The following is a 25,550-nucleotide window of genomic DNA, read 5'->3' as shown; positions in this document are numbered from 1 at the left end:
CAGTGTCATGGTATTGTCATACATTAAATTGGGAACAAAAATTATTTACGTGTTAGTTAAATCATTTATTTTATTTAAAAACTGTTAACATCAATTTTGACGATCACTGCGTGGATGAAAAACGTGAAAAATAGTGATACCCAGTCGAAAAGGCATGAGCACTCGCGTTGGTATTTCGAGAGTTAAAAAGAGTAAGAATAAAAAAAAAAAAAAAAAGAGAACCGGTACAAAAGCGGGCGTCTTTTCAACGACAGATTTTTTTCGGGAAACGCGCGTCTCATTGTTGCCGAACGAAAGATCGCGCATATACATACGCCCATAGAGATATAAGGATATCCTTATATCTTTTTTTTTTTTTTTATATATTATAGTGCTTTACGTCCGGCTCCTTTGATAAGGGCACTACTATGGGCATGGGCATGCACTTAGCACTTGGGAAAGGGACAAGGAAAGGGATGGGAGACCTCCCATTCCTGTGAGGGGAGTAGGGGGAAATAGGCAATTATGCTGCGAGGACAGGTCACCTAAACCCTCCTCGAGGAGCATTGCGTGGTGTAAAAGCACATGTGAAAAATCACAGAGGTACTTGCCCGACAATGTCGCACTGGCCGGGAATCGAACCATGGTCTCCCGCGTGCCATCCTTATATCTCTATATATGCATACGCCATGTGGGTGCCCGCATGGCCTCCCGCGCGCTGCTCTCGGGCTCCCCCCCTCTCTCACTATATATATGTACTTCCCATCCTGACATTATTATTTCGCTGAGCTCTGTCGCGCGCCCGAGCTTTATCTACAAGAGCCCGCAGGTGGTTCTCCAATACGCATACATGTATATAATGTAATACATGTACATAATATAAACTCGGCGCGAACGTGTGCGGGACGCGTTTTGCCACCCGCACGTTGAACAACCTCTGTTTTCCTTCTCGTGTTTTTTGTGCCTGCTTATTCTCTTTTAAACTCGTACTCCGTATTATACGTGTGCAAACCGGCATGCTTTTGCTACGGATTCTTTTGGACCAGACTCGGTGGTTTTTTTTTTTTTTTTTTTTTTTTTTTTTTTCAATTCCCGGGGTGAACGTAGGCGGTGAGTTTTGGCTGCATGGAACCTGCAGTGAAAGATTTGCATATAGGTACAGGAGAGACGAAAAATTTCTTTGTCCAAATAACATATTAGGTAAAAATCATATAATCGAGCAGTTGATGTGTTATTGCGACGAAAGTTTCAGACCATTCAAAATAATCACATCTCTTTCTTACCTACCATAAACCCTTCGAATTTACTGAAAAAGTGCCCCTTGTTTAATGGCAGGTAAAACAGTTTGGCCACAAACGTTTTCTGCAAGCCCTTCCCATCGATAATTTGTACTTTGCCAAAGATCTTACATTCGTGAAAATTCATCGAACGGAGTTGAACACGGAATGAGGGAAAAAAAAGCAAACGGCACGCAAATCTTGGAAACGATCCAAATGCAGCGCGTCCCGGCGCATTACAACACCTATACTTAATCGGCTTAGCGGTTCTTGTACACGTTGTGTACATATATAAGACACGCAAGCACACTGCGCCAAAAGAAAAGTAAATGAGGAAAAATTTGTACATCGAGAAAACAAAAGAAGAAACAGAATGAAAAAATCACCTACGGCCATCGCTTCGCGTAAAAATACCCCCCCTGATCCCTCCAAAAGCTCTCTCTTTACCGCCAAGCTCGCCAACTCATGTACATATATACACACGCATGCACGTAATCACTGCACGCAGCCACGTGACAAGTCAGCTCGGCGTCATCGTCTCCCTCGTGGCAGCGCGCGGTGGCGGTGGCGTGCGACGTACCTATAACATTCCCTTCCACCCCCCCCTAAAGTAGGTATATAGCTTTCCGTGTACACCGAAGAGCTTGCGCCTGGCACGGACGTGATAAGACACGTCCGACACTTTCCGGGGCCTCTCTGCCTCCTTCTCACCCCCACCCCCCCCACCCCTATATATACTGTCCTCACTCTTCTGCTCTGCTCCTCTGTGTGTGTGTGTGCGCTTTCGCTGATATCGCTGCTTTCCAAACCTCCCTCTGCATCTACCTACCACTCCGAGAAGGAAAGGGGAACGGGGTGGTATCCACACCGGGATGAGACTCTTCTTCTCATTCGTTTGTAAAAATGTGTAAAGGGAGCGAGGTTTGACATTCCTTTTTTTTTTTTTTTTTTCTCTCACAACGCCCCCTTGAGAGCTTGCGGGCGCTTTATGACTTGATGAGGTTTGCTGGACGATTTCGTGAGAACGACCCTTTTCTTTTCTTTTTTTTTTTTTTTTTTTTTTTTTTTTGTCTGGAGGGGGCTGTTTGGGTTTTATCTCGTGCCCCGCAACACGACTTAATTCGCAGACGGGACATTTCTACGTGGCAGGGCTTATACTATTCCACCCCCTTTGATCGAGGTTCAGATTTCAGCCTCAAGCTCAATCCACCGGATGTATCGTTGTTTGAGTCATCGGTGCTTTTTGTGTTTCGGTGTTTAATGTGTGGTTTGAAAATAAATTTGCAAATCCTCCTCTTGCTCCAAAAATGCCAGAGAAAAAGAGAAACCTCAGAACCAATGCGCATCGCGATTATTAAACCCGTTGAAAACGGAAAGGAAAAAAAAAAAAAAAAAAAAAAAAAAAAAAAACGTTCCCGATATATAAACAATGGGATTCCCCCGAACGAGCCGAGGGAGAGAAGAGGGTATATATATATATATATATGACGTAGGGGGAAGCGGGCATTTTTCCATCGGCGACTTTTCAATTTAAAGTTTTCGTTTATTAAAATCATCCGCAGCCTTCGCTCGGCCCTCCCACACTCCGCCGGGGCTGTGTCTCCCGCTCGCAGGGAGCCCCTTTGGAATTCCCTCTCTTTTCCGATTCCTTCCGGACGGAAGATTGACTCGAACTCTCCAGCCCAGCCTGTGTACGTGTGTAGGTACGTCCACGTGCGCGAGTGTGGGAACGAGCCGGGGCTGGAGGAAGGAAGGAAGGAAGGAAGCTGTGCAGGCGGCGAGAGAATAACAGAAGGGAAAGAGAGAGAGAGAGAGAGAGAAGACGGAAGCTCTGCTGCGAAAGAAGGGCGTGCAAGTGGGAGGGGGTGGGCTTGCGATCAAAGCCATCTGTTGCATTGTCCCGGCAATTAGGAGGCGACAGCTGAGTCCCAGCTTATACATATGTATATATATACAGCTTCCTCTGCCGGCAGTGGCTCTCAATTCCGCGCGGAGCTTGCAAGCTCGCGCGTTCGACCAATTTTTCGTTCGAATGCCCGGTATCTTATTGAATTTGATAATCAATGAGGATTCCGGGTGTGTGTTTTTGAGACTGCTCGAGACGTAATTGGACCATTTTTCCCTTTTTTTTTTATTGAAATGCCGATGAAATGAGATATAATGTTATGCTAATTGGAACGAAAGGCTTCGGGAGCAGGATTTGCAATTTAAATGTTATCCATAATTTAATCGATATTTTATTGAGATGCAGGATACTGCAGATTAAGTAATTCGCTTTCTCGTTGGCACATCGTCGTATGAGTGAGTTTTGGATTTTGTTCCTCTTAGAAAGTGTAAAACACTGGGATCTTTTATTGTTACATATTATTTCTTATCTTATAACTTTATAAAGTTGGACGTTATCGACAACAATGATTCGTCATTCTAGTGGTTTAAAAGTGTTTAATTCACGTATACTTTATTCTAGTAAAAAATATTGCAAACTAGTTGTTGACTATACACTGTCTTGTTTCGATTGAAATTCAAAAATTCGCGCGCTTTTCAACAGCAGCGCTCATTTTGCTCGAGCGAGAGAATGCATATGTCGCCATGTCGGCATGACGCAGAGAGACGCGCCTCGACGACGCGCTGTTTACTCTTGCAGTTTTAGGCAGTTTGCGTTTTTGTAATCAGGAGAGTTGATAGGTTAGGGTTGGGTTGGAACCAATACAAGATATTGACTTGTTTCTTCATCGGTTTTCTACTCATTATAAATTTGAATCCACCGAAACAGCTGTTCCAACTCCAACGATGCGTACAATTAAATAGAACCAAGTGTCGATGGCTTGACCTGCAGCTTCTCCGGGCTCTGCACTGCAGTTGCTGAACGGAGTATCCCCAAGGTAAGAATATCAATCAATTAACGTATTTATTTTGTACGCCACTCTCGTACATGCATGTATAGCTCCTTTGTCTAACAAGAAAACTCGATGCCAAGCTCTCCTGCTAATTTATTTATTATGTAAATGGGTTTGCTTAACAATGTTACGCTTGTTTCATTCTGCCCGTCTGTTGTTTCGTGTGGGGATTAGCCGTTGTCGCAATAACAGTTATACCTTGTCTGGTTTTTCTGATGTATTTTTATATATATGTGTGTGTGTGTGTAGGTATACAAAAAACAACTGCACAGCAGAAAAACCAGACAAGGTAACTGCAAGCTCTTGGTGAACAGATACAACTTTTTTCATCGGACACTTAAAACTTAGAGACGAGATTGATTTATCCTTTTATTCTTCACTTGTTTCGGTTGCATGAACATTACAAATTATGCTTTAATGTTTCAACGCACGGTTACTTGAAAATTTCAATAATTATACCAACTACTCAAACAAATTGTTATTTTCAGAAATTCGAACCAGAGGAAAAAAAATGAAGTCCAGTACTGGTGGTAGAAGACTTCGGTTATGCATCTATAAATGTAAATACTGTGCAAATTCATATGATTGCCAGAATGAATTGGATGCCCACTTAGAAACACTACATGCCCACGAACGGCTTTGTATATGCCAACTTTGCAACGAGTGTTTCACCACGGAATCTGATTTAAGTCTTCACTACCACAAACACTTTGACGAGTGTCGCTACAAGTGTGATCACTGCGAATCAGCTTTCGCTAGAAAATCTTTAATAATAAAACACATCCGTTCTAATCACGGCATAGATAGTAATAGATGCGAGACGTGTGGAAAGTTTTTCTCTACAAAAAGCTCTCTTGATTCCCACAAAGTCATCCACACTGGCCTACTTAATATCTACAAGTGCGATAAATGTGACAAGTCTTACTACAAAAAAAGATCTCTAGCTAGACACACGTGTAAATTAATTAATGATGCGCAACATCAATGTGAATTTTGTAATAAAAGCTTTCCCGCAAGAAAATCTTTAACAAGGCATTTACAAAGACATGCTGCCACGCGTCGCTACACTTGCGATTATTGTAAAAAGTCTTTTGTTGATAAAAGCGATCATCGCCGTCATATACGCATACACACTGGCGAGCGTCCCCATAAGTGTAATTATTGTTATAAAACTTTTATTCGAAAACATCATCTTAGAATGCACCAGCTTATACATACTAAACGTGAGACACAGTCTTCCTACATGTGTTCAAACTGTGGCAGTGTTTTTGAATTCCTATATTCTCTAGATATGCACAAATGTCCTCTCAGTATTAACAAGGATGAAATTACTGAGGAAAGTACTGTGAAGGAAAATGTGGCTGTTGTCGATGTTATTGGCAATGAAGTGGTTGCTGAAGGAGATACTGGCAAGCCACTGGTCACTGTGGAAATTATTACCGAGGAAAAATTTATGAACGATGTACTTTTACTTCAACAACCAGCAACCATAGATGAAACATACGTGCATATAATTGAGGGTATTCCCATAAGTGATGAGTGTACCAAAAAACTTACGCAATGTAATATACGTCTGAATAATGTGTGTATACACCCACGTTCCTAAAAATACCAGGACAGTAAGAATTCATGTTAAAAAAAAAAGACGTATTACATGATTTTTTATCTCATTTTGACGAACGTTTTTGTTGCATTTCTATAGCTGATGAAATAGCTTATGTATGTACATGTACATATTTGATATACTTTCATTTTGCACACATTGATACAAATTTATTTTATATTCTTTACTAATTTAAAAATGTTTATGGTAGTTGTAATCCATATCGTGGGTATAGTAATTTTTTGTCTGCTTTCTTGAATAAAAAAGATTATTGATACATACTTTTGTCAAATTGTTATTTTTTGTTTCATGACATTATACCAAAATATCACTATGATATTTATTAAACAAAAATCTTCTGTCATACTAATAACAACTTGATAAGTAAAAAGGTGGGCAAGTAAAGTACTTATCAGTTGAAATTAAAATCCTCAAATAAATAGTCATTGTTACAACATAAATATAAGATATTAGAAACAAATACATCTAGTGTTGTTCGTGTCGTGCCCGTACTGATATACATATAAACAATACGTAAGTTATAGTATAGTGCATACAACATTCAAAGGCGGAAATAAAAATAACAGCTGGCCGAGAGAAGACGTCATCGGTGCCAGTATCAATGGCACTGGGACCCTATTTCCGTCACCTCAGCCCGGATATGATGTATTCGCTATTATGACATGAATATATTTTACAATTAGGGGGCACATTAAATCTTTATTTTTTGGTAAAAAAAAAAATAAAAAATAAAAATTAGTCACTGGAAACTGTATAAGTTTGGATCGTTTGATTGCTGAGATTTCCAAAAATTGGCATTTGTAAGCGTTGATAAATTAATTTCCAAACCTTGAAAGACAACCCGAGATTTTTGAAAACACTTGCCGATCTTTCATCAATTTTACAGATATTCTTTTATACGCATAAATTGTAATTGTTGCTACCGCGTGTCTTCACGAGTTTTACGTGACTAAAAAAAAAAGGGCCCCTCTATTTTTAGTCACGAGATAATATGGCACTAAAATTATGTTTACCCTTGTCGGAGAGACGTGCCATCGATTTCCTGTAAACGCAACGATAAATAAAAAAAATACGGAGCCAATCATCAAAGGCCAAAGTATAAACTTAACGTGAATTTTATGAACCAAGAAAGAAAGAAGAAGAAAAAAATCCTCATCCGCCGTCTTAAAGACCATCAAGTCAAGGTGGTTGTTACAGCCGAGTGAAGACTGAAGTAGACAGGTCGGCTCGAAAAGGTGCGCGGAAAAGCTGCGACGCGGCGTCGATCGAGCGTGCAGGCAACGATGGCCTTTCCTCTCTCTCCCTCTCTCTCTCTCTTTATCTACAGCTTTTCCAACAAGAATATATACCATATACCTATGTGTATAGGCAAAGTTCGGGGGTAATTACCTGCTAGAGCCAGGTGGCAGCGACAACAGCCCCCTCCCCCGCTCCTTCTCGTCGCCTCCTGCCTCTGGCACACGCTCCCTCTCCTTAGGTGTATATACATATATTCACTCGGTTTCAACTCTCGGCACGTCTCCTGAGGGGGTGGCCAACCCCCCCCCCCTTTGCCCTCTATCCGCTCTATTCACTCACCGCACCGCGAGCGCGTGGGATACCTATATATGTATAGTTTTTTTCCTTTTCTTTTTATTTTATTTCACTGTTCCCACTACCTCTCACATCCTCCTCCTACTCCTGACTACATGTGTGCTATGTGTACCAGGATGTTTTTGTCCTCAGCCGTTTACGTGGGAATTACACGCGGGTGCGATTATGGCTATGGGTGCAGCTGAGGTTTTATTTTTGAAAATACTCTTGTAGGGATGTGTAGGGTAGCAAAAAAAATTACATTTTTAAAAACGTACACCAACAGACCTATAAACATGTCTTTTCAATAGAACGTTGAATTTCCATTTTAATGACATGCAATCGCCTGCCGATTTCATTACAATATGGTGGGGGGATCGAAACTTTGGGGCAAATAAGAAAAAGTCCCTCGCACGATCATTCCTTCCTGTGTACACATTGTGTACCTTTGACCTCGCCTTTGACTGCAGAAATCGGATGCGATATTATCAATCGCTCGCGGCGTTTACGCGGTGTATCACCGATGGCGTATGCGTTTCTCCCGGCAAACAAGCGTAGCTGTCGGTTGCCCCCCCCCCTCCGACAACAACCACCCACAATTGCCATTATACATATATAAACACGGTTAAGGGGGTGGGGAGGGAGTGGGCGCCGACGTTATCAGCGTGTCTACTCCAGCTCTCCTCATTGTTTCCCGCTCAGATCCACACTGGCTCCCCCTCCCCCCTTCTTCATTGTATACCGGAAGCAGCGTTTGCGGGAGATAACGCGTGTGCTCCTGTTATTTTCCAAATTGAAATTTTCCTCGGTTTTCACATTCCTCTTTCTCTCTTTTTGTAGCTACGAGCTGAAAAATTTTTATCCCGCCAATCAATCTTATGCTCTCGGTGGAAATCGCGAATTGCCATTTTGTGACATTTCACGAAAACCACGCTGGTATAAGCAGGTACTGCGAATTTCTTCGTAAATCACCGTGCTCCGTTGTCAAACGGAAAAGCAACTGCTGTCGTTCCCTTTTTCAGGCGCATACAACAATGCAAGCTCTTTTCCGATTTTGCACTACCCGGGGCGAGCAGCTTTTGTGTATTTGAGCTTCACCAAAGTGCCTGTGATGGGGAAAAAAATACATTCATAGCACACCAGCTATGCATCATGCTCTACCTATTTCTCAAAAAAAAAAAAAAAACTCTAGAGTTTTGTGATCGAGCAAGTGGGACCTGTTGATTTTCAGGACCACCGTCGTCGTCGCAACCCCGCGACCGAGTCCAAGTCAACGAGCCGAACGGCGTCGACAGCCGAGGCTGCTCCCCGTCTCCATCGGCCTCGCCGAGTTCGGTCCAGCCAAAGCCATCGAGTGCCCCGAGTACGGAGTGCGAGGAGTCCAGCATGACCCTGTGCTCGCTCAAGACCGAGGCCCCGGACGACGGGCCGAGCCAACAGCGCCAGGAAGAGCCCAACGGCACCGCGAGATGCATCTCCGGGGTGTTCGCGGCACACGGCAAGCTCAGGCGGCTCCTCGGCACCCTCGTTCAATTCGCCATGGACATGTCCCCGGAGGTCGGCGACAGCGTCCGCAGTCTGGTCCTCGGCTTGCTGGTGCGTGTCGTACAGGGACATTATATCCCCTCCTCTGTCTATTTATGTAATCGTACATGTTTTTTTTTTTTTTTTCAGAGTGGCTCCATGTCCGCGGAAGAGTTTCACTCGGCCCTGCAGGACGCGACGAATTTCCCGCTGCGGGGCTTCGTCCTGCCGTACCTTAAACACTGCCTGCCGTCGTTACAGCGGGACTTGAACGCAGCTGCCCGGGCGGATAATCAGGTGAGTGTCCACACATTACATTGGCATAAAAAAGAGTTGACCTTTTTTCCTTTACGGTAGCGTCATCGGATGGTTTTTTTTTTTTTTTTTTTTTCGATTGGACCGAAAAACCTTTCTCACGCCTGCCCAATCGGCTTGGTAATCCCATCTCGCACGAATCCTCATCCGATTCCGCAAGCGCGTCACCGTGTATATGCAAAAAGAAAACAAACAAAAAAACCACCACCACCGCCCATGTAGCACATGCGAAAATGCCAATCGCCCTGGCGTGATATCGTTGCATGTTATGCTCGACGCGACGCGAGAGCGGAAAATCCAAAATCGTTGTCATGTGCACGTACCTGGTACCTATTGTATTCTATACACACGTTGTGTTGCATCGAGCCGATTTTCCCTCGTCCGATGTATCGTTTTACACACAACTAACGGAGATGCCACACGCGTACACGCGAGCCGATGCTCTCTCGCTATAAATCTGTATCTACAAACTCTCCGATTCTATAATCTACTGCCACCACCTGACCGCTACAGCCGTTGTCACACACACGCTATAGCGGTGGTCGAACGTGCATACACGTACAAGGGATGGGCTCTCGTTAATCGCTGCCTGTACGCGCGAACGTGCCCGCGCGTAAATGGCCCCTTCCCTTCTCCCACGAGTTTATACATCCACTACATGTGCCATTGATTTCGGGCCAAATCCTTCCTTTTTTTTTTTTTTTTCACGTTTCATCACCTGCACGAAGAGGCTTGATGCACCCACAGTCAAATCACCGAGAATTTCGCGACGAAACCCACGTCTCGTGTTACCTAGAGAAAAAAAAGTGTCGTTGCATCCGCACCACCGGAAAAAAGAATATCAAGGGAGCGCGTTACCCGAAGCGAGAGGGACCATATCTTACACGAAAACGCCGAGGAAAGCTGTCGCTCGATCCGCGCAGAGCCTAAATTAGTACGTATATATCAAGCGCGCGGGATATAACGACGGCCAGCTGTCGCCCCCACCGGGAGCTTTCTTTCTTGACTCCGGAGCTTTTCTCCATCCCTCCCACCCAACGCTAAGACGCCGGTGCAGGTGGTGGTAACGAATTGCAAATTAATAGCCGGCATTTACATTTTCCATCGGATGTATATATAGGTGAGACGACGACGCGTCATGCTTGCCTCCTGGATTTTCCGAGCTGTGTGTACGTGTGTCCTTTTTGCCGCCGCCTGCAGGAAGGAGATTGGCGCGTGATTAACCATTACTTTTGGCCCCTTGCCCGCGCAGGTGCGGAACACTAGGCGCGCTTAATCGCGTCCGATGGACGTATCGTTTCTCGGGGATACTGTACGTTGGCGTTTTCTTTCTTTTGCGTCTGACCCCGTTTGGGCTTTTTCTACTGATACTATTTTTTTTTTTTTTTTTTCAACAAAACTTTTACAAAATCCACACTCTCCCCTAAAAAATCCAAGGAGGAACCTTTTAAATCACGGAACATCTAAACGATGACAGAGCACGCTTCGGGCAAAAAAGTTTTTTCCTCGTGAGAATCAATAATCTTGGGCTCCTTTTTTTTACCGAGTGAAAAAAAAGGCGCGCGCGTCGACTAATTGAGGGCGCGATCGGTCTCGGCGCGATATTGGATCCTACAGCGTCGATAAATCGCGCTTCGAGCCGGAGAAACGCGGAGGACCCCTTTTTTTCCTCTGCTCCCGCGACGCTAACGAAAGCGTTGGCGTGTGTACACAAGAAAGATCTGAAAGGACGCGACAAAGTGACTGGGGAGAAAAAAAAATGGTAAATGATCGGCGCGGCTGTTTTTTTCGTCAAAGACAACGAAAATCGGTGAGAACGCGATCGGCGAGCCTTTGATGAAAAACCGTTACATCCAAACGGTGTATAAATTAGATTAATCATTTCACACGGCCGCAATCGTAAAAGTATCTCGACGAATTACAAAAGACACACTTTGAACGATTTGTCGCGCCTCGCAATTGTAACAGCCGGCTGGCGCAAGGTAAACCTGCGCGGGATGTATATGAACAAGTGTGTGTACTCGTCCGAGTCCTAGAGACTCGCGATAAGAGGGAACGAGAAAAGCCCGGGTTCTTCTAAAACAACGGTATAATAATAATGTGTGTGCAAACACCTTTTCTTCAAACGAATTTACAGAGTTGCGCTCAGTATCTGCGCTCAAACGAGCCGGCGGTGCTGGAGGCCGTGGGACTGGGCAGTGGCGGGGCAAGCGGTGCCGAGGGAAGCGTCGAGTTTTTCGCCGAGCACGCGAGCAGTGGACCACCGGCAGCAACACCCAAGCACCACTATCCCGCCATGAGATCGGCTGGGACGACGGCGCACACGCCGGCCACCGCTGGACCTCAATTGGCTTACAGTCACGCGAGCAAGAGACGGGCGTCCGAGGCGCTGTGAGTATTTTTTTTTTTTTTTTTATGTCTTTTTCGAAGCTTACTGTCCAGAGTCGGTTATTAAAATTTCGAACCATTGTCTTTAATTGTTGACCATTTTTACTGATACATGGCATTTGGGCTTTCAACGGTATGATGTTTAGTGGCACGTAGAAGCATTACTTTTATGTTAAGAAAAGCTATAAAAGATTGCGAAAAAAATAACCTGATCCAGCCATTCGTGACGAACTACACACCGCGTACGGAGGAAGATACACGTTTATCGTAAATCTCGAAAACAAATAGATACGCGAAAGAGGCTTGTTCAAAAGAAAAAAAAAAAAAAAAACCCTCGGCTGATCCATACTTCAATTTTGTTGCTTGTGCATGCCAACAGTATTTTCTTTATACCTTACTCATAATGGGCTTTGAATTAATATTTAAATGATCGTCCCGGGCCTTCATTTGCAACCGAAGCAGCCCAGCTAGCGCAGTTTATACATAAAATAACAATTATTCGTGAGAAAGATGGATTTTTAATTTTTCGTACCGTATACCTCGGTCGCATTTTCTTTTTTCATCATAGTTTCAAACATATTTGCAGCCATCATCGTCTGATATTTGCGTTGAAGGGGAAAAAAAAAAAAAAAAAAACAAACACAACTCGACCTCTTTGTCCCGTTAACAATCGGTTAATTCAACGACCCGGCTGGAATACTCGAAAATACATGCACACATGTCACACCTCGCAAAACCCGTACGTACAGTATACACTGGTTTCGAATTCTCAATCACACGAGTATACATACACCGCAGGTGATGTGTGTGCTATAGCTGTCTTCAAAGTTGATTCAGCTTTCGAAAGCACAAAGCCAAAAGCTCGCAGCACCTGTTCAAACTGAAATTCCACGACGCTCCTCGCACCGATGAAAACTCGAGCCACACCAAACGCCAAGTAATCCCGAAACAAAAATGAGCAACTACAACGCCCCTTCTAAATAAAAAAAAAAAAAATCTAAAGCTCGCTCCTACACGGGCGTGTTTAGCAAAGTTTGGCGGCACCACGTATCGCTGCGCACATACACCGTGTGCTTGCGCCTATTAAGAGTCGCGCGTGTGTATACACGAGAGAGAGAGAGAGAGAGACACAGCTGCGCAGCCGGGGTCCGATCGTAAATTAAAAACGAGCGGCGTTATATGAGTGCCATTATACGCACGGAGTGGTAGCCGTCTTCGACCGCGCGCGCGATAATTCAACACGGTTATACCTATACATACCTATACATGTGTACGTACGGCACGTAGGTATACACGAAAAGAGAGCTTTTATACCGTGTGTGCCAAGCCGCAGGGGCAGGGTGTTGGTATCGAGTGTGGATTATATTATATACGTTGCAGGCGCGTGTGCGTATTATGTGTCTTGCGCGGCTGTGGGTTGAAAAAAAAAAAAAAAAAAAAAAAAAAAATCTTGGCCGGGGGGCACTTTGAGCTTTCGATCTGCTTTTGAGCTTATTCCGCGCGTTTAAGCGCAAAAGGGATGCTGGTTACAGTGGGCACACAGTATAAGTTGGCGTCCTGGCCTTCGGCTATAAGTCCTTGGCCTTTGTGGCCTGCTTGGGGTTGGTTAAGTTTTACGTGCTCCACCCATCGCCCCTGGATAGGTGCGTGCTTTTGGCGTGTGCTTGCGCATGTATGGTGTACCTTGATTTACTGTGGAAAAGCTCGGGAATCGTAGAGCCCCCGCGGTGCGATTGTTTAATTTTGCCCCAACGCGTGATTCAGTCGTATCGCGTTTTGCCAATAACAAGTATAAAGCATAGATGGAAAAGCTCGTCGATTATTGTGATCATGAAAAATGTCCAACTCCGATGACGATGTAGCTTCGATATACGTGGTAGCTGTTATCCACTTTGCATGATTATCGAAAATTCCACCCAACAGAGGAGAAAACAACATACGAGAGAGTAAACGAAAAACGGACGGGGTGAGAATAGGCATCCAGAGATCCACTTGGCGACCTTCACTTACAGGAAGCCGGTCTTACATATATATATATACCATTAATATGTGCCGAGGAGCAAACGTCCGCGTACATCCGTATACATGTATACATTATACTCTTGTGCCCAATACCATGAAAACGGAGCGTTGTTAGTAGGTATATAGGTAGTTTGGTGGTGCAGGAGGCGACGAGGCGAAGGCGACAAAACGCGCCTCCTTCCACGTTGGAAAGGGTGAGCGAGAGAGAGAGAGAGAGAAAGACTGAGCTGGCCGTGCCACGTCTCCCCAATGGACCCCTATACATATGCACCGAAATAGGTATAGCCGCCACGCGGGCCACCGCCGTCCTCTCTCTCTCTCTCTCTCTCGATATGTCTGCCACTGACGTTTCCATATATCAAGCCCGCGCTATATGGTGTGTGTGTGTGTACACACGTATACGTATACACTTTCTCTCTCACCTCATGTATACCTACCCCCTTCAATATACGCTCCTCTTTCCCGCTCGTGCTCTTCAAAATATATAAGAACTTGCTGCCGGTCAAAAGCTCTCGAGTTGTGCGGCCTATCTATATTGTATATAGGCACTTACGTTAACTAATATGCCACCAACACGCAAATATCGCGTATTACGCGCACGAACGAGCTCAACCGGGATTTCGGAGAAGGTGATGGCGTTGTGGGAAATAGTAGGAGGAGAGGGGGTGTAAAAAGCTCCCCGATCTAATGCACACGCGATCCTTCGTCGTACCGATTTAAGGCTCGTTCGCCAGCTCTTTTTTTTTACACGCGAGTGATCGTTTCGACGATTTTGCCAAGCTAATGAACCATATCAATGAAAACGACAATTTAGTCATATTTTCTCCCACAGAAGTTACTACGAAAATGGTACCGTCTTCGACGAGGGTCTGCCGTACGCCAAGCGTCCACTAGCGAATCCTTGGTCGAGCCACCATCACCAGCACGCGCCCAACCACCAGTACCACCACCAGCCGACGCAACAGCAGCTCCCGCATCAGCAACACCACCCGGGTGACATACCGTACTGTTGGTACTCGACGCCCAACCAGCATCCGCACTCCATCATCCCGAGTTTGATGCAACCCGGCTACCCTGGCGCGCCCCTGCCGCACCAGCAGCCGGCCATCGCTCACACCGCTACCTCCGGTTAGTCGAGCGTCAAATTTTCCACATAATATATGACCATGGCTTTGATTACATTAACGGGATGACCCGAAAGCAGCCGGAGCACCGGCCGGCCACCAACCGTCGTCTTTGGCCCAGAACGGCTCGTCGAGCCTCGAGGACGAGTGGAAGAACATCCACGTGATGCTCAACTGCATCCTGGGCATGGTGGACAAGACCAAGCGCGCCCTGGCCATTTTGCAGAAACGCGGCTGCACGAGCCCAGCTTCTTCCTCGTCCTCCTCCACAGCCAACGGTGGCAACCACCAGGCGACGAACGGCGGTGGGCCAGCGCCGAGCAACGGGAGCCTGGACTGCGGCGAGGGCACGTTCAAGCGGCTGTCGGGCGAGATTGTCGCCCAGACCATCCGAGCCACCGAGGATCGCGTAGCCGAGGTCAAGAGGCGAGCCGGTGAGGGATACGATAAAATTGACAGACGCGGCCTATACCCGAGGGAACACCTTGGTGATTGAATTATCACGGTGTTGCAGAGGAAGCGGTGCAGGAGGTAAAGAGGGCAGCGGTGGCGGAGGTGCAGAGGGCCGTGGCCGCCGCGATAGCGGAATCCCGAGCCAACGAGCGACTCCGGGGTCAGAGGTACCTCGAGGGACCGCAGCAGCCGAGGACGGGCCAAAAGCACGGCAGACCCGGCCCGTTTTTGAGACTCGCCGACGCGAGAACCGCCCCCGGGGCGCCCACGACCACCACGGGGGACGAGCCGGATAAGGACGCCCACCATTCGGGCGCTGTGGCCACGGTGAGAGATCCCTCGTGTTAGAAAGGTTACACATATTATATGTATGCATGTACTGATGGATGAAAACGACCGAGCAGGGCTGCTGGAACTGCGGTAGACAGGCCCTGGAGACCTGCGGGGGCTGCGGGGTGGCTCGTTACTGCGGCTCCTTTTGTCAGCACCGCGATTGGGAGGCCGGTGGGCACCACGCGACCTGCAGCAGTACCAAAGCCAACGGCCCGGCGGCTGGTCAACAGCAGCAAGATAGGGCCAGATCGTCGACGCCGAGCCCACCGAGGGCTGCCAGTGCGGCGAGTGACTCGGATCCGGCCTCGAACAAGCCAACCTCGACGATCAGGGTGACCAAGTGACAAAAGAGCAGGGCAGCCAAGGCCGCTGCGTAGAGATGATATTTCAGTTTGCTGATATATGAATAATCATAATAATATGTTACATGTATACACGGGGCATGTGTGGCGGGTCTAGTCGAGCTTTTTGGCGAGGAAATCGGTTTATGGCTACTTTGGTACTACTGCCCTAGTAACTGGACTGCAGTGACACATGTGTGTCACGCGGTTCGGGGATATGTACGTGATTGATCGCTTGTGGGAGAAAAAAAAGAAAACATGATTCTCGGTAACAATCGGTTATTTCATCGTTATTTTATTAAGTTTGACTTTTAACCGAGTTAAGAATTATTTATACATACGCTTGGATACGTAGTTTTGCACGGCGAGTAGTCCTTTTTTTTATAATTTTAAAAATTTGTCTATTCTTGTTTTCGATGGGTTTAGTATTAAGAAGAGTAAAAAAAAACCATTTACATACGCGCGTGTTTGTTTAATACAATTAATATATTATATAATATGTACAACAGCTTGAACGTTTTTCTCGAATCAAACTCTTTTTTCTCATCTAATAATCTTGTATCTCATGGTTTCCAAAAGTAATTGGTGCTGCTTCAACTATGATGAACACTCTTTCTCGATATTGGTAGTTTTTCGCGTAATAATGTTACTTCGTACGTAAACAAATAGATATAAATATATATATATATATAGTTTAATAATTATAAAAGTGCACCTCCATATCAAAGTTTTGCAAAAAGTCTTAGAAAAATAATCGTTTTCAATCATTATAATGTTAAAAAAAAAAAAAAATCGTAGCATTGTCAAATTCTTTTGCACTCATAACGCACCAATTTTATTTTATCCTAGTCAACTGATAGATTTAGTGTACCTTCGCGTATAGGCACATTGTTAGTGTGAGTCAAAACCAATTATACTTGATTGCGAACGTAATTTTCAAGTCAACTAATGGATACTATGCTTTGCATTATCATTAAAACTGCATTTAATTTACAATACAACTATATATATATATAATGTACAGAACCGATAAATTTTTTAATGCAAATATTTTATATCAACGACTAAGTTAGGAAAGTTGCAATGATTTATTAAAAATTTGGCGTTACTTGTTCACTACAAATATTCGTCCAACCAAAATATGATTTAACAAATGTAGATTTAAGAAAAACAAATTATAGAAGTAAGTCTAGTCACCAAAAATAGATTTTACATTAATTTTATTAAATCGAATCGCTTTAACTATTGATACCTACCTGCAGCATATTTACATTGTAATGCAGTACTTATTCTTCACTTACAAAAATTTTTGAGTTTTAAGGAAATCACGTAATTACGATAAACTTATTTACAAAGTAAAATAGATATTTTTCTCTTAACAAATGCATGGATACTTGAGGAGGATTTTATGTAGCTATCTTTTCGTCAAGGTACATTTTAACAATTTTATCGAAATTATGTAAGCACCAAAATTAATCAATACTGTGTAACAAATTCACAAAATACGATACAGTGTAACACTATCTAGTAATTTTACATTATCGTCAAATAAAAAAAAAAGTTTTACGACTGCTATTGTTTTGCCTTTCCCAAAAATTCATCGACTACCTTAATTTTTTGTCCTTCCTTATCTTGGATTGCATTCTGATCGTATGGGCCATACCTCCACAAAAGTGTTGATTTCCAGATAAGACTGCATTGTCCGAGTCTCAATTCATAATTAGACAAGAATTTATCATTTTGCAGTTTTAAATGAATAAAATTCTTAAAATTTTTTTTTTTCAATACAATTTTTAATATACTTTTTTAATTTTTCAAGTATATTTACATGTATCCTATTAAAAGATGCTTGCTTTGCTACCTTATAACAAAAAATCAATTCGAAATCACTCAGGTAATCACTAATCAATTTTTTCGATATCTCAATAACAGCGTTAAGTTTCCCTGACCTGAAACGCGAAAATCCAACTGTTCTTGTTTTTCTGCATATTTTTTATAGTTTCCCACTTCTCATTGTTTCCTTCGCAGTCTCAATAACCAGTTTTAGCAATTGATAGTTCACGATTCATTTGAAAACCAGTATGTTAATAAAGTCATTGCGTAAGTTGGATGGAATTTTTCTTTATCTGAGGAGGTCAAGCACGGCTTTTAATGTATAGCATAAAAATAGTTTTGCTTTTTATTTTTCCGGCTATTCTATAGATACTACAATAAAAAATGACATTTTATAAACTTATTCAAATAAATATTACAATACGCCAAGAGGAAAGACATAAAAATTCATCGTATTATTTTTATTTTGTAATTACTTATATAAATATTCATGAGTGTTTTCATTAATTTTCTTCTTACATTACGAGTGACCTTAATACGCGTATCGTGTCTGAACTAGCAAAAAAATTCAATGCATTAAGTTGAATGTAGCTGATCAAAATAACGCGTAAGTTTTTACATAATCTACAAAAAAAACTCTAAAAAAATTTTAATAGATACGTTTCTATATCGAAACAACTACACCACTCAAGTAACAACGGTCAGTCGTGATAGACATTTTCATCATTAATGTTGATAGTTTTCACGGATAACTGTGTAAAGCTACGCAATTAAAAAAAAAAAAAAAAAACTGTATTAAAATTCGGGATTAACATTTATTGTGTTACCTTAAAGTGTATTTTTGAAGTGTACTATTCTCAATCAAATATTCTCGTGATATTTTTATTTCTCAATTGTTATTGCAGCGTTGAAACGAGTATCAAAATGATCATTACAATTTTAACCACATTATTTTTGGCAACACTGACATTTCATGTTGTGACACATTGCAATCGAAAAGGACGTTTACTAAGGAAGATACGAGGACTGCAGGAGTATCCGATCGTTGGGAACATGTTGACATTTAATACTAGGGACGTGCGTAAGTAGTCATTCGTTTTATTGAGCATGAAAGAAATCATCACATCTCTTAATCAACAAAGGAGCAAAAAAACTAACATCTTGATTGTATTATTAATTACGAAGTCATTCTTTTTGTTTCTAGTCCTTTGGCTCCACAATAAATTTCACTAATTAAACTAATAATAATAAATATGCATTATTAAATATCGATTTTTCTTGACGAGTAATCTGCTCCACAACTACATTTATAATATAACGATACAGTCAGTGCTAAAAATTTCGATTTTTAGTGATCCAAGTACTTATTACGTGTATTAAATGAAGTAGCCACGTGAGCTCAAGAAATTTTTATTTGATTTCACTTTACTTTAGTCCGTTGAATGTTAAAACCTCGAAACAACGTTGATCGTTTTAAAAAGGTTACAATGGTATTTTAGTGCCCTGAAACAGTCACTAAACCAAAAAACCATTGTACGAAATATAACTATTTACTTGTGATTTCTGGAAAAACATTACTAATAAATTTTGTAGATTTTAAATACATATAAATTTTTTTACATAAATTTAAGCATATCGTACTGTAATTATTGCTAGGGTATTTCATACACTTAACATACTTTATACACCAAAATATACTTTTTCTCAAATACTTCAATGTTATTTTAGATTATATTTGGGAAAAAGGTCGACAAGTCGTCAAGGATTATTATCCAATCACCCGATTCTGGTATTTGTATTCCGCTTTAATAAGTGCCTCTCACTCCGAAGACTTGGAGGTACATTTAAGTTATAATAATAGAAAATAATTATAATTCTTTGCAAGTAAAATTGATATAATTACAAGTAGATTCAAATCTAGAATATGTTAATATATGTGTTACACCGTTTGACTTAAAAAATTCATCATAGATTCTGCTCACTAGTCAAGACGCTATTGAAAAAGGCTACTTTTATTGGTACCTCCAGTCTTGGTTGAAAACTGGATTACTAACGAGTACAGGTAAAAAAAAAAAAAAAATATCTTCCAACGCAGGTAACTCTTTTGGCAATTATTGAATTAATTCGCTTGTTTGTAGGTGATAAGTGGCGAGAGAGAAGAAAAATCCTGACACCTGCATTCCACTTTAACATTTTGAGAAAATATGTCGAAGTAACAAGCGAACACGGGGAAAAATTCATCAAAGGACTAAAAAGCGAGGGACGAGAAACTGTGAAAAGCCTCATTCCACTTTTCTCGGACATAACTCTGAAAATCATCTGTGGTGAATTCATAAGAATTACATAAATCATTATCAATTCCATTATCTGTTAGCTCAATAAGTTGCAGTAGGTTAATGCCCTGAAATCAACAACACCACTGTCGAAGTTCGGAAATACAAGAATTTTTAATTTATCATTATGTCAATACATACCATAGTTAACTAGAATTGTTATGGTATGTGATACATTTATTCCGAATTTCCTCTAATTCGTAATTTTTTTTAAAGATTTTATTATGTACAGAAGCTAGTTATTTTTAACAAATAAAAATGTGTATCGCTTTAGTACTCTGAGTTACTATACGTAATCAAATGAACCACCACATTATTATTCATTACAATAGTACTGTTTAAGACAAAGTTGTTGATGTTTTTATTTGCAGAAGCTTCGATGGGAATTGATTTAGATACACTGGATCAAGAAAAAGTTGGAAAATACAAGCAAGCAATTCATGACATAGGAAAAATTGTGCTATATAGGTAATTATGTTATATGAAATAGTACTACAGTTTCGAAAAAAAATTTTTGCTCATTAGTTTTTTACGTTACAACAGTATAGATATTTTTTTTTTACTTAAGCAAAAATACTAAGTAGATTTTGTGACTCGTGCATATCTCCTCCAGTTAGATTACTTTAAGCTCAAAGATCCTTGATAATTTTCCTAGGTATGTGAGAATCAGTAACGTATCTTTTTTTTCCAACGTAGGGTGCAACCAACATCCAAAAATAGGAGAAACTCCCAATGTAGGAATAATAATCGATTACTTTAATTCGATACTAAATTACTTATTGAAAACTAAAACAAGACTTAAATTGGAGTAAACTAATTGATAAAGAATATAAAATTTTACAGGGCAATGAGACCTTACATTATAAATCTAATTTTCCCTTACACGCCAATGGGAAGGTTAAGCAAAAAAACTCTTGAAATACTCCACGAGTTTACAGATGAGGTACTTATTAAAAATAACATTTCATTTCATTACATTTTACATGCTGTATCGAATATAACATTAGGTTTATTTGACATCATTTTCATTTTTATTTTAAATTAAGGAAACTGAAAATTAAATACAAACGATCGACTTAGTTTTACGATGAATTATATGTTTTGCTTTAAAAAAATGTAGATCTCGATATTTTTTTTTCTGTGCATGAGTACTAGAAGCATGACTTTGATTACATATATCATTCGAGAGTCCTATTAAAAATTATAAGATAAAAAAATTGCGTTATCTGTACAGCTTAAAATTATTTTATTTCATTCAATTGTCCCAGATAATAAGAGAACGAAAAAAATATCACAAAAGCACAGGAAACAAGTTCTTGGACGAAAACAATGACGAAGTGGAGGACAACGTATTCGATGACGTTCATATAGGTAACAACGAAATTACGAAATTTATTGTCAGTTATAAGACCTGAAGAATTTTTTAGGCCGCAGAAGAAGATTGGCTATGCTCGATTTGCTCTTCGCAGCTGAAAAAAAAGGATTGATCGACGATGCCGGCATCAAAGAAGAAGTTGACACCTTCACATTCGAAGTAAACAACATATAATTGCTTCAGATGCACCATTTAACGCATCATGATTTATTGTAGTTTAAGATACTAATTGAGTGCTCGTTTGAACTATTAATACATTGGTATCTTATCAGGGTCACGATACAACGTCAATGGCCATGACTTTTATAGTGATGCAATTGGCTGAAAACAAGGAATCACAAGTACCTACACTCATTTCTTTCCGTTTTCTCGTACATTTGGATTAAAATTGCAGAAAAACCTTACATTAGTAAAAATGATGATTTATTCCAGGACAAAGCCAGACTGGAAGTGACCGAGATCATAAACAACTCCAGTGGCAAGCTGGGAATGGCGGAAATCCAGAAAATGGAGTACTTGGAATGTTGTATCAAAGAAGCATTGAGATTGTACCCTCCAGTGGCGACGATTGCAAGATACATATACGATGAATTGCAACTAAGTAAATAAAAATTTTATCTAATTATCGGTATCGGTACCCATTTTCTAAAAGTATAATTTAAGATATTTTTTTCATTTTTCAGAAAATGCTCGTTTGCCAACCGACTCTCATATACTAATTAATTTTTGGGATACCCACAGAGATCCGAATTTCTGGCCTGATCCTGAAAAGTTCGATCCTACGAGATTTACCCCTGAAAATTCTCGAAATCGACATCCTTTTTCTTATTTACCTTTCAGTGCTGGGCCTCGTAACTGCATAGGTTTATCTTTATTATTATTATTTTTTTATTTTTTTTGTTTACTAACAAATATAATGTATTGTTTTTTAAATGCTCATCTTGTGGATTTTTAGGTCAAAAGTTTGCCATGATGGAACTGAAATTACTAACGGCCCGAATTTTGTACGACTTTTACCTCGAGCCAGTTGATCGAACTGCAGATATGAAAATTATCGCCGATTTAATGCTGCGACCACTCGATCCAGTTCACACAAAATTTATTCAAATTAACAAATGATACTTCTTTTTATTTTTCGATATAATTTTCATGCAGTTCACTATTTGCAATAGATCATTCACTACGAGTGTGGTTAAAAAATTTACAGAGATACATTGATTACAGAATTAAAGAGAACGTATACTTATAATTGATGTGTTTTAGAAATGTATTTATTTTGAATAATTCATTTTTTCATACCTAATAAATTTATCAAGTTTGAACTAAAATAAAAATAAATTTTACAAGTTAATTTTATGAAACTTAACTTTTGAGTTAAATTCTAAGTTAATTTTAACAATTAAATAAATTAATTGTGTCATGACTTCGAAATATCGTTAGTAGTTTCAAGGATTTTTAGTTCCAAAAAAATGATGTAATTTATGACAAATGTGTTTGAACAAATTCTATATTTCTTTCAACAAGTATAGTAACTACTGTAACTTACAGCTGCACATCTTTACTTTATATTTCAACAATACTATTGAAATAGGACTTAGGATCTGACGACAGTTCAAGTCACATCGAGCCACGCCAATATAATCGAAATATAGTCAAAGCTGAAAAATCTTTGAACATTGTATAAAATTTACAAAATATGGTACAAAGTAAAACTAATCAATCATTTACTATTATTCAAAGTATAAAAGAAGTGTTTCACGATTATTTTTTTTTCACATCTTCCAAAAATTCAGCTACGACTTTAACCTTTTTGTCCTTTTTAGCTGACTCTTTTGCTTGTTCCTCAGTCCAAGCTTTTTTATTTTTAGAATAAAGTTGTACATTTAATTTCGTATATATTAATCGGCCAGCATTAGTTGACATAAGCAACTGTCCCACACTGCATAATTCATCCATAATCGCATCACGTTGATTGGACTTTGCCCACTCCCATATCCTGTCCAAACATCTGGATCCATGTGTACTTCCTGCCAGTTGGACCCAAGTACCCCTCAGATTTTTAAACAGCTTTTCACGACTCTTTTCACCAATGTACTGACTTTGCATAAACGCGTCCATTACCCTACTTCCCTTTGGATCTTCAAACATTTTCAGCAAATCTTCTGTACTCATTTCTAACAACGAATTCACGACTTTTATTGGTTTGTTGAAATTCAATATCGATTGCAGTATCAAACTGCCATGTAGATTCAATGGCACTTTACTCTTTGCATCATCTTTACCCTTAAAACTGTCATACTCATCAAAAGTTTTCAGTGTTACTACTAATGGTGCAATGAGAGTTTGTCTATCTTTTGGCTCTTCACAGTGCAAAATCTTAGTTAAAGCATTTACGAAGGGTCCTTGCTTTGCATGCAATCTACAGCAAGCACTTGCTAAACTGGCCAACACACCAGTGTATCCTTTCTTAAGGATAGCCTCAAAGTGCTCTACGATCTCGTCAAACAATTTCTCTAAGAGTTCTTTTGAGTGACAGTGTTCAAATAATCTTTGCACGCAAAAGTTTGCACTCCCCATAACAGACAACCTACCAATATGGTTTTCAAAAAAATTTTCATAAATATTTGTAAAGTCTTTGGGATTTGAAACTACAATGCAAGCTTCTAACAGTCTAATAGAACATTCGCTAAAAAAAATATTCGATAGATTGTTTCCCTCGCTTTTGTTGTAGCTAACTGTACATATTTTGTCTATCAAAGAACTATTTAAATCTGAGTCAATGTCTTTTAAGGTGTACAACACTGACTGTATAAAATTAGAAGTCAAATCATTGTGATTGTACTCTTGAAATTGTGGAAAATTCATAAATCTTTTACAGGTTGTTTTTAAGAGATCAACGTATTCATCTAGCACCTGTCTTCGGTTTTCTAAACTTGGACCAGATTTTTTTTTACTATTATTACTACCGCTATCACTAAGATCAATAAGACCACCAAGGCACTCAAAAACAGTTCTTAGTATATGATTGGCATATGTATCCCAAATAAATTCTTCAATATTATTGATGGTGTATTTACACAGCTTCAAGGCAATCTCATTATACTTTTGTTCCTCTGCATATTTAACTTCCTGGTCTTTTTTTTCTACTTCTGTTAAATTTCCTCTGTGAGCACAAACACACAATAATTTTTCCAAAACATGTGATGCATATCTATCGCTACAGAATGGCCTCAGTGATTCTTTAAATGAATCAAATAATCTAACGATTGTTTGAAAATTAGCGTATTTAAGTAAAGTTTCAAGAACAATAGAGCCCACCTGAAATAAAAAAAAGGACAATCATGTTAAAGTAACTATAAAACACTATCACTTTATGGGCTCTGTAACACACAACACAAGTGATACCTGATTTTTCGCAACGTCAACTTCTTTGCCAATTGTTTGTTCGTAAACGTTGTCAACGAAAATCTGCTTTTCTTCCATTTTCGGGAATTCTTTGCGAATAACTTCCATGATTTGGACGAGGTATTGATAAGTTTCGGAATCAAGTTCACCGTGATCTCGTTGTCGGGCGAATTTCTTTATCGTTTCCGAGGCACAATGCTTTCGTTTTCTTTTGAAATTCTTTTTAGGTTTATGCTCTTTATTCTCCATGATTAATTAAAAAAAAACTACTTGTACAAGAATTGAGTAAGTTGACACTACACTTATTAAAAAAACTATGTCAACGATTGTTGTGTAAATAAACACATAACCTTTTATTCGATTCGAAATTGTGAACATGTGGTCAAGAAACAAAGATGTATGCAGCCCGCAGCCGGTACAACAGCTTCAACTTGCAGAGATTTGCGCCATCTAGCGGACGATTATTCGTGAGAAAACTCATGGCTCCGAAACCCTACGGACGTTTTTGTGTTTCGGATGACGAAGAAAAGTTCAACTCAGATTTCACTATGTAAAATGACATGGAAAAATATGAGTTGTGCTTTTTTTCGTCCAACGTAAAAGTCATCGCTGATTGGCTCTACTATTTGCAGACGGTCAAATTTGTCAGTGGACGAAAAAGAGCACAACTCGTATGTTTTCATGTCATTTTACATAGTGAAATCTGAGTTGAACTTTTCTTCGTCATCTGAAATACAAAAACGTCCATAGGGTTT

General features: G+C 40.5%; 4 protein-coding genes across 4 annotated transcripts; 3 read left to right on the top strand and 1 right to left on the bottom strand.

Annotated features, from left to right (window-relative positions):
- The first annotated feature begins 3,927 nt into the window (after window positions 1-3,927).
- On the top strand, window positions 3,928-6,114 carry LOC106641953 (uncharacterized). The gene is made up of 2 exons (XM_014356547.2): window positions 3,928-4,138; window positions 4,642-6,114. The coding sequence occupies exon 2, from the start codon at window positions 4,665-4,667 to the stop codon at window positions 5,757-5,759; it is 1,095 nt and encodes a 364-aa protein (XP_014212033.2). The 5' UTR covers window positions 3,928-4,138; window positions 4,642-4,664; the 3' UTR covers window positions 5,760-6,114.
- Window positions 6,115-7,535: 1,421 nt separating this feature from the next.
- On the top strand, window positions 7,536-15,852 carry nvy (CBFA2/RUNX1 partner transcriptional co-repressor nervy). Its single transcript, XM_089590751.1, has 8 exons — window positions 7,536-7,545; window positions 8,581-8,945; window positions 9,024-9,176; window positions 11,326-11,579; window positions 14,434-14,726; window positions 14,803-15,156; window positions 15,237-15,493; window positions 15,580-15,852. The coding sequence occupies exons 1-8, from the start codon at window positions 7,536-7,538 to the stop codon at window positions 15,850-15,852; spliced, it is 1,959 nt and encodes a 652-aa protein (XP_089446877.1).
- A 2,630-nt stretch (window positions 15,853-18,482) lies between these two features.
- LOC106641921 (cytochrome P450 4C1-like) lies at window positions 18,483-22,639 on the top strand. Its single transcript, XM_089590701.1, has 12 exons — window positions 18,483-18,763; window positions 19,411-19,520; window positions 19,654-19,744; window positions 19,821-20,006; window positions 20,387-20,483; window positions 20,859-20,958; window positions 21,284-21,386; window positions 21,443-21,549; window positions 21,663-21,731; window positions 21,823-21,991; window positions 22,074-22,253; window positions 22,346-22,639. Exons 1-12 carry the CDS (start codon window positions 18,607-18,609, stop codon window positions 22,507-22,509), a joined length of 1,533 nt encoding a protein of 510 aa, XP_089446827.1. The 5' UTR covers window positions 18,483-18,606; the 3' UTR covers window positions 22,510-22,639.
- Window positions 22,640-22,817: 178 nt separating this feature from the next.
- On the bottom strand, window positions 22,818-25,165 carry LOC106641922 (nucleolar protein 9). Its single transcript, XM_014356503.2, has 2 exons — window positions 24,796-25,165; window positions 22,818-24,708 (listed from the first exon to the last, which is right to left on the bottom strand). The coding sequence occupies exons 1-2, from the start codon at window positions 25,042-25,044 to the stop codon at window positions 23,152-23,154; spliced, it is 1,806 nt and encodes a 601-aa protein (XP_014211989.2). The 5' UTR covers window positions 25,045-25,165; the 3' UTR covers window positions 22,818-23,151.
- Between the last annotated feature and the right edge of the window lie 385 nt (window positions 25,166-25,550).

This window comes from Copidosoma floridanum, unplaced genomic scaffold (genome assembly GCF_036245765.1).
Source record: "Copidosoma floridanum isolate Cflo_tuat_1 unplaced genomic scaffold, Cflo_Japanese_pri ptg000013l, whole genome shotgun sequence".
In the NCBI taxonomy this organism is placed as follows: Eukaryota; Metazoa; Arthropoda; class Insecta; order Hymenoptera; family Encyrtidae; genus Copidosoma; species Copidosoma floridanum.
The sequence above is the reverse complement of the archived record's forward strand: the minus strand, read 5'-3'. Positions and strand labels throughout refer to the sequence as shown.